Source organism: Hoplias malabaricus, chromosome Y, assembly GCF_029633855.1.
Source record: "Hoplias malabaricus isolate fHopMal1 chromosome Y, fHopMal1.hap1, whole genome shotgun sequence".
In the NCBI taxonomy this organism is placed as follows: Eukaryota; Metazoa; Chordata; class Actinopteri; order Characiformes; family Erythrinidae; genus Hoplias; species Hoplias malabaricus.
Genome location: NC_089820.1, coordinates 63,553,650 through 63,562,713, shown reverse-complemented (window position 1 = coordinate 63,562,713; position 9,064 = coordinate 63,553,650). Strand labels below are relative to the sequence as shown.

The window sequence follows — 9,064 nt, the reverse complement described above, 5'->3', positions numbered from 1 at the left end:
AATTTGTACAACTTCATTTTCAGTTGATTTGAACGGATATGAATTTGAATCTTATTCTGAAACAAATTCAGCTCAAGAACAAAAACAAAGTCCCCCCAGCTGTAAATATCTTATTTATTAAATTAATTTAATTACAAATGCGCGACATCTTTGAGTAGAACTTTACGTCTTGAGAACTTGCGCTTCAGCTTCAAATGATTGATGTTCATGCCTTTTCACATTAATTCGATTTATGTCCGGTTACAGGAGCCTCCGTTTGGCTCTTTTGTGCCGGGAATTAATGCCTGTCCTGGGCTACATTTTTCAAACGAAGCATCTGTGGGAGCCCTTGAGTACTGAGTAGTTTTACACTGAAAACTCGAGACCTTCAGATTTCTTTGACTTTATAGGGGAGCTTTGATATTATTTGATGCGGTTTATTGTTATTGTTTTATTATTAATATTTTAAATGCTTCGTTGGATTTTAATAAACCAGCTACACATAATTATCTCAATTTCCAGTTCTGTTAATCTAACTTTGGCTGTTACAGTTTTATTTTTAATTGTTGCTCAGTACATGAAGTCAATCTGAGATTCGGCGTGGTTTACCTCCCCAACACCCGCCACACAATAAACAGTTTTTAAAACTCCGTCTATGAATTAAGTGCCAATGTAACTTTTTTAATAATTGTCCTCTTTTATAATTTTATTTGTCCTGTGGGGATTTGCAGGAGAGTTATACACAGAGCGCAGCGCCGTTCTATGTACAAGTCCGTTTTTATTTAAATAATAAATGATTATTAACTTGCCGTTGGAGACTAAAACGGGTTACAGCGGTTATGGGCGTTAGAGACGCTAAACGAAAGCTGCCTGAAGATTTTTGTGTAATTTTCTAAAGAATTTACAGCATTTGGGGCTGTCTTGAGTCTATTGCGCAAGCAACACGCAAAGTATGGAGCAATGAAAAATAAAAAGCGGGAAATTGTGGGTCGCTGGAGAACAGGGAAACAAATATAAATAAAAAATGAAACTTCAAAAAGAAGATCCTCCATTTTTGTTCATGCAGTCTTTGGGCATAATTGCAGCCCGTGATGAATATATTTACCTTACAACGTGTGAATAGTGCAAAAGAATATATACACACGCACGCGCACGCACCCATTACGCAGTATACGTTTAGGTTTAGGCTTTTATCAATTATCATCTTCGTCTTTTCCTCTTAATCCATTTTAGGCTCGAGGTCAATAAGTATTTGTAAATTATTAAAATATCTTCTTAAATGACACGTTAGTGAACAGTGAGATTAACGTGCGGATTAAATATAAAACATATCAAAATTGCCATAACTTTTGCACAGGGCAGATTTTCGGATTCCCCCGGATGAGTGTCCAAACTTTTGCATACGCCTGTGTTTTCCTGTACACCTCATTTGTCGTCTCGAGGTAAATACTCCCTAAAGTACCGTAAACGGTTAAACAGACCCAAATTCTTAGTGTCATTGTTGTTTACCAGCAGGAGGCAAGTTTAAGCAGCAGGCGACCGCCTCAGAGAAGACCTCCTCCCAAACGCCTGCGTTTAGTAATAAAAATGTAAAACGTTTATTTAGATAAAGGTTTCATATTGTGCGACAAGAAATGATACACTGGCTTGAACAAACAGTTGTGATGAATATTACAGAGAGATGTGGAGTGCTGAGAACATTAATACTACAACTGAAGTATCCCTTTACACAATAAAAACAACTTTCGAAAGACAAAAATCCTGATTCGTGAAGAGCAAATTACTTTTAAAAAATTGCAGTTTGGTAAAATTCATAGATGTGAAAAGCTACCACTTGGAGCTCATAATTCAAAATGGCCTTAAACGTTAGCCTCTTTATTTTGGAGCAGTGCCTGATGCAAAAACTATGCGTTCATTCAGAAAGATGTGACAGTTGACACAAACTTAATAGCCCTTAACTTCTCAATGGATAGAAATCAATGATCTTTGTGAAAGCCCGCAAAATGTAAGCAAAAACGGCGAGCATCGCTCTCTAAACAAGGACAAGAAAAATCAAATTTTCTACACATTTATGTTCTAAGCTAAATGATGAACAGTTTGGCATTTATACAAATCGCACAATGGGACTTTCCCCTTCTCTCCTCTTCTCTTCTCTTCTCATCAGTTCTCCTTCATCCACAAAATATACTTCACAATTTTCCTTCAGCCAATGAAAGCTCAGTTAACACCAACAAAATGAATCAAAATGCCATGTTTCAAAATTCCAACACGTGACAAAACAAGTATATATATTTAAACATATATAATACAAAATAAAAGAAAAAAATATGGTGGTTCATAAAAGAAAGCATCTACAGACGGGGGCTCTCTTCTGAGGCAGGGTTCAATGGTTTTTGTGTCCGTTAGTCCTTAGATCAGCCCAAAGAGCTGGACCCATTGAGAGAGCCTTTGCTGGGTTTGTTGCTGAAGGGGGCTTGGCCATTGGAGCTGGCTTTGGCGGAGACTCCGTTGACTGTGGGTATGTGGGGGAAGGTCGGATGCGAGGTCTTGACCGTAGCAGCGGGGCTGGACGAGGAGGAGGACGTGGAGGGGGCAGGGGCGGGGACGTTAGCGGATGGGCTGCAGGGTTTATCACTGCCAGAGTCACTCTCAGTCTCAGGCTTTCTGCCTGCGATGCCAGTGGTCCTCGGGCTGCTCAGCTTCATCTTCTTACAGCCAGGACGAACTCTGTACTTCAGTGGCAGGGGCCCATTCTGTAAATCAGCAGTAGGGGTTTACAAGGATAATTCTTCATGCTACAAAACCTGTATATGTCACCTTTCACTTCCTCACCTCAGTATCAGAACTACAATCACAGTAATTACCTAATAATAATTAATAGTAATTACTGAATATATATGCGAACACCAAGACAATGAAGATTCCACATTAGCACGACTATTATTCTGTACACTAAAATCAGAAGAAAATCAAATCCTTAAGAAAGAGTAACTATTGTCCTTACCCTTCTCCAGGTGTAGATATATGCAATATCCATTAATGTGTAGTAATCTTTCAGTGGCTCGTCTTCATACATGACCTCAACCTATAAGGGAAATTACATCAGTGTTAAAGGCACAGCTTAAACTGTAATACAGTTGTTGCTTACAACTTTAATGTGTTAGTAAATAGTTCTCACAATTTGCAACTACTTTGGAAACTTACTTGAAAAGTACATGGAATATCCATTTTACTTCTGAGAAATTTTCTGAGATGCATCACTGTCATAGCAGCAGGGCACTGTAAATATCGTTTTACATTTGTCTGTGGACGTTTAGGAGATAGATATTTATGAGGACAACACTCATTATATATTAAATAGGAAATGGTTCAAATACTCTTCACATATGAACTGATAATTAAATTGGGCTTTAATTACCTCTTTTGTCGTTTCTTTGTCTTCCCCATTACCACTTTCATATCTTGAAAAAGTGTAAAGAAAAGAAATGCTATATTTTATAAAGGACCGCTTTCAAAATATCTTAAATATTTAATTCTAATACAATTACATCAGTGACAAAAAAACAAAATCAGTAACAGCTGGTGAAAACATTTACTGCTCAATGCTGACAATACCTCTGTGAGGTTCAACAGAACTCACCTGCTCTGATCAAAAAACTCAATGGAAAGACTGATGATCTCATCATCAGCAATAATTCTCTTATCCTCATCAGCCACCTCTCCTCTATCCTCATTGGATCCATTAGCAGCTGCCACCCAAACAGAGAAAACATGACACAGCTGTTTAATTTGCATGGATTTCCCACTGCAGGGACTCAGCATGTCAGAGACAACAGTGTGAATAAACAAAAGGGACTTGGTAATTTAAAAAGTAAAATAAATTCTGTTACCGTCACCTGATGGATGCTGTGCATAAAAATCCCTTCTCCGTTTCATTTCATCTGAGCAACAAAACCATAAGCATGCAAACGTGTCAAACCGGCCTTTTTTAGTCATTTAATCTTATTTTGTGGTGAAGCAAATACAATAATCTGAAAGTTGTTTAAAAATATGAGGTTGCCTCAAAAAAAGCACTTTTACAAAAAAAACTAGATATTTTTTGGTGTGCATTTATTTTCCAGGACATGCAGGACTTTGCCACTTACTTTTGAAGAGCCCAGGCACCAGCTTGTACACAATGTCTTGAAGGGTTTTATCTGATCTGGATATAAATAATAATTCATTTATAGCTTTTCTTCCTAAATCACACTAAACTCTTACTATAGTCCGTAACTTCTGACCTGAATTTTGTTGATGTATGTGAATCGTGTGGAACTGACTTACACATTTAAATGAAGTAATCTAAACTCATTACCATACAGGTCTAGTAAGGAAAATAAATTAGAATAAAGACTACTTGTTGGTGTGTAAAATGTAAACTGAATTAAAAATATCCACATGTGCTATTCAAGTTAAATTAATGTAATTATAAAAGTTGTTACCTGATATTCAGCAGAGGCTTTGTTTTGTGAACCTGAACATCACATATTGGACAGTATTTGCTGGTCTCCAGGTATCTTACTATGCACATTTTACAAACTGTTGACAAAATGGTCAGTGGCAAACATAATTAGTAAGGGCAAGCCCAATTGGCATCAAATTAACCCATTGGCTGAAAGCAACATAATGCACTTACACGAATGCAGGCACTCTACGATCGTGGTCGCGTCAATGAAGTATCCCCCGCACAACACGCACATCAGATGCGGGTTTAACTCCGTGATTTTAATCCTCGTCGTTCGATGCATCTTCATGTGAATCTGAGAACCTAAAACAACCAAGGCTGGGCGTGGGAACAAAATAAATTAACATTTAACCAAATCAATTAACACGAGATTTGCTTTGACTGTAACCACAACAACGAATGCAGCCCTAAAGCAAATCTCCAGCAACCCGTTTTTCCAAGCACACGTGGTCGGCACACAAACACCTTTTTTTTAATTTCTTTTTTTATACATTTTGTGGCTGGTGAACTGTTTTGATACTATACAAAACCTTTAAAGGGTTATTTAAAGGTAAAAGTAAAGCAGGATTCCCATTATAGAGAAAAAACGTTTAAGTATGTTTTAAAACGCTGTTTTTACGCTCAGGTGTTCCTTAAAGGACTATTAGGAGTACCAGGCTATAAGGACACGTCTCCTTAAAGCAGTATATAGTCGCTGTCCAATAAAAAACACGTATCTCCCAAAACTTTACAGGAGAAGGAAACCCCCGTTTTTAAATGGAAGCCTATGTAAGAAAACTAGTAATTTTGGAGCATTTCTATGCGTCCATTCATCATATTTTCACACAATGTGAAGGACGGCTGTTCTGTTCAAATGATGAAGTAAACTAAAAGTCCACAAAAATAGAGATATATGTTATTAACTGGAGAGCGACATGTTCTTTCCCTTGCCAAATGTACAACTCATTGTCAGACAAGTGTATGTTAGAATAAGCAGATATAATGCTCCCTTTGCTTTCCACCGCACGTATCCTCAGCCTTAACTTCAAAAACATTACTTCAAGACCCGTGCGACCCGATTTCCTTCTTTAAAAAATATTTTAATAAAATTTAAATGTACATACATATAAATTGGTTTTACAGAACATCTCGAACTCGGTAAGGATTTAATTTAAGTGAAACATGGTCATTCTCGTGGTGTTTTACATCACCCTACTTTAGAAACAAACCTCGACAAATATAATTTTTAGAGGTAGCATGATGCTAACAGTTGGAACTACCTTAATATGATTTCGCGCCATTCGTAGGTGAGGTAGCTCGCGTTGGAAGAGCAACGCTCCCTGTTGCTATGGCGACGGCGTAGATTCTTTGGCAGTCGGTAACGGAGCTGAGCGGCCTGGTATACAAAGACTTTTAACGACATTATACGAATTTGTGGCCATTAAGCAGCGCACGGTGGGTTAGAAACACAGCTCACGACTCAAGCCGCTTATACCGCGAGGTGCGCGGGCTCTCCCGTGGCTGCCATTTTGCCACAACGTCGAGTTTGTGCCGAGAACGGCACGCCATTGTTGAGCTTTATTTTTTGATACGGAACGAAGCACGCGCATTACAGGTCTACGCTGCCTAATCTAATACAGAATATTAATCTTTCCAAGAGAAAGAAAAACAAAGTCAGGCTGCTCTCCTTGCCTTTTTTACTCCCGAGGTGACCGTTGTCTGCAGAGGCAACGGAAGCCCGCGGGGTTCGTGTCGGTGGTCCCGCCGCCGTCTTTTAGCGGGTTTGGGAGAAGGCAGATGTAATATCGGCTAATGCCACGACACACGGCGGTAATAACATCGCACACAGTCTGGCAACAACTTTCATCTCTCACTGAATAACAAAGCTCATAAAACTCTATCAGCCAGAATTATGATTAACTACACCGGTTACGTTCTCTGGACTCTAAATAAATCCGAATCCACAGGTAACTGTATGTTTTACCTGATTTTAGTTTATAAAAGCAAGGCTTATACAATTACAGTGTTTTCATAGTCAGTCAAATTTTCAGCTCTCCTATAAAAACTGTTTATTTTGTATATGTGAAATTAAGAGGTGGTTTACTCGTTCTCAGTGTGTAACATTTTAATGGTGCAGACTCCAGTATATTTTAAGCATTCGAGTTTTAAGTTCAGTGCCAAAATTATATTCTCATGGTTATATTTAATAATTATCCACCCGACACAATAATGCCATTAATAATAAACTTGGCGGTAACTTGTAGCTCACGCCAGACATATTTCCGAATATCTCAGCATTTATTAAACACACACACACGCGTAAATTATGAAAAAATAAATCACACATAAATTATGAAAGCTTGTGATGTATAGGCAGCACTATCACTATACTAGCGGACCAGCTGAGGCAGAACAGGTGGCTATGTGTCAAGGTCCTGTCAGATGTGTCACTCATTAGAATGCTAAGTGTGAACTGTCGGATGAAGGCCTTGAATGTGGGCCGTAACTTCATGGTTTATTCTCTACAAAGTCAAGATTTTCTACGGCTGAGAATAAGTCTTTTTCTTCACAAGTCTAGTATTGATTTCTGGTGGCATATCAACTTTAGTTGGGAGAAGCAACTTCAGTCATTTTTCTATTATGCCTCCACTATACGGATATAGTGGCAAAAATACGATGTACGGTGGACGTGCTTTAGAACTGTGAACAACAGCTAAGAACTTCTCTTTTACACCGACGTCCTGTATTTCTAATTCTCTTCCTGCAAGAAATTTTAACAGCATATTTACTGGAAGTTTGACCACCACTTAATTTCACAACAAACCGTTGCAAGAGTTTTCAACATAATATTTTATTTCTCTAGCATTGGACAACTTAATTTGGACGATAACTGCTTTCCAATTTTGGCAAGTTCACAATTAATTTATTGAATATACAGTAAAAAACAGACTTTGGAACTTAAGTAAACAACGACTTAGGCTAAAACAAGGCAATGTGGTCCATTCGGTCCGCTCATAATGCTCTAAACTGTATTTAGACCGAATATTTTAAACCTAATAGAAAGTGAGGTAGTTATTCAGATAATTCAGAAGTTGAGCAACGATAACCCGACTCACTCGCAGGCCACGTACTTTGTAACAGCCAGTATATTCGGTCTGGTTAGCCAGACGACCTTACGAAGTTTAGTTAATCAAATTAAACGCTTGTGACGAAGCGCGCCCACGTTGTATTAGTTCAAACCTACACTTCCTAGAGAATACGCTAATGTCAAAAGGAACCGACAATTATTTGAAGGTTTACCAAGAACAAACGTATGAAAGTGGACAAAAACGTTGAACGCTCGACCCAACTCGGCTCCGCTTTTCTGAATTTTTAACCAAAACACAACAAACAAATCGCACAAAGCACCTGGAAATGGGAATTATACATCATTCACTACTACAAAGTCTCCAAATATGTGTTAAAGGTTGGCGTGTTCAACAGATAATGGAAGAAATTTAAGCAAATTCACGTACGAGGGGGACACACGGAACCATACAAGGAGGAGGAGGAGGACAACATTGTTATGGTGCAGCGGGAGAAACCCGTACGTGAACAGCTCTGAAGCGTTCATTCCATGTGCATTGGGTCATAAACGGCTCACCTGCCTTATTCCGTGATAATTACAATCCAACGGTTATTTCGCGGTAGACAATGAAAGTTGAGAGTCGATCAGCAGAAAATGAATGCTACCCAAGCGGCCATCTTGGAATGAAGTGCAGACGCTGTCAGTTGCAGTGGCTCCACCGCAGCAGCTCCATTGTAGCTTCGCACCGACACCAACCAACCAACCGTCGCACCTTTCGTTTTTCGATTCGTGGAGGCGGTAAAACAGCGCTGAAATCCCGCGGTTAACACGCCTCCGTATGCTATTTCCTCGGCTCTCTCCGTTGAGTGGTTTTGAAAGACGCCGTCTATGTGTGAGTGTGCGTTGTGTGTGTATGTGTATGTATGTGTGTCTATGCTTTGCTGGAGCTCTGGAAACTGACACCGTCCCCAAAATGGCTTGAGTCCGCCCGCCCCGCTCCGTCACGTGGTGTCTTTCCTCCTCACGGGGAGTCTGGGAATGAGCGCTTGGTGGTGGGGGGGAGGCAAAAGGGTCCCCGACATAGCCCAGGAGAAAGACTAAAATCCGCACAGCATACTCTACGTGACTTACATGATGCTCACACTTGCGGAAAAACCAGAAAGTTTTCGATAACGGATTTCTTCCTTTTCTTGACACTGCTCGGTTTCTCTCTCTTTTTTAAAAGCATTGAATCATTTCAGAGCGTTCCTGACAAACCGTAGACGCTACGGAGGCTGTTAATATGATTTAGTTTGGGCACAACCTTTTTATGTAGACGATGCAACACACAAAATTGCAACGTAATGCGTTGTCTCAACAATAATGTGTAGGAGGTTTTAGACTGCCGCGAGAGTCAGTCGTATCCTTGCCGTTTATTTTATAAATCCGTGTGAACTTCGCTCAGACTCAGTACAATATTCGATTCCAAAAATTTGAGCCTTTGTCTTGATTAGATGGTTATATCTGACGAATATAATATCGGTAACCATTTGGAC

General features: G+C 39.3%; 1 protein-coding gene across 4 annotated transcripts; it reads right to left on the bottom strand.

Annotated features, from left to right (window-relative positions):
• Positions 1-1,553: 1,553 nt before the first annotated feature.
• LOC136678833 (polycomb complex protein BMI-1-B-like) lies at positions 1,554-8,602 on the bottom strand. Of its 4 annotated transcripts, none has more exons than XM_066656987.1 (10): positions 8,106-8,602; positions 4,655-4,801; positions 4,461-4,557; positions 4,125-4,180; positions 3,876-3,920; positions 3,620-3,728; positions 3,398-3,440; positions 3,184-3,282; positions 2,984-3,064; positions 1,554-2,732 (listed from the first exon to the last, which is right to left on the bottom strand). In XM_066656987.1, exons 2-10 carry the CDS (start codon positions 4,770-4,772, stop codon positions 2,394-2,396), a joined length of 987 nt encoding a protein of 328 aa, XP_066513084.1. In that variant the 5' UTR covers positions 4,773-4,801; positions 8,106-8,602; the 3' UTR covers positions 1,554-2,393. The 4 variants fall into 4 exon arrangements, with proteins under 4 accessions (XP_066513084.1, XP_066513082.1, XP_066513080.1 ...); XM_066656985.1 differs by having other exon boundaries at positions 3,870-3,920; positions 4,655-4,786; positions 8,106-8,601; XM_066656983.1 differs by having other exon boundaries at positions 3,870-3,920; positions 8,106-8,600.
• Positions 8,603-9,064: the final 462 nt, after the last annotated feature.

What these genes read in the sequence shown, in the direction of transcription:
- LOC136678833 (XM_066656985.1), bottom strand. Translation starts at nt 4,772, where the DNA reads ATGAAGATGCATCGAACGACGAGGATTAAAATCACGGAGTTAAACCCG. An exon ending in CGTAGAGTGCCTGCATTCGT is followed by an intron (nt 4,558 to 4,654) that starts GTAAGTGCATTA and finishes TTTTGTCAACAG; the next exon opens with TTTGTAAAATGTGCATAGTA. An exon ending in ACAAAGAAACGACAAAAGAG is followed by an intron (nt 3,283 to 3,397) that starts GTAATTAAAGCC and finishes AAACGTCCACAG; the next exon opens with ACAAATGTAAAACGATATTT.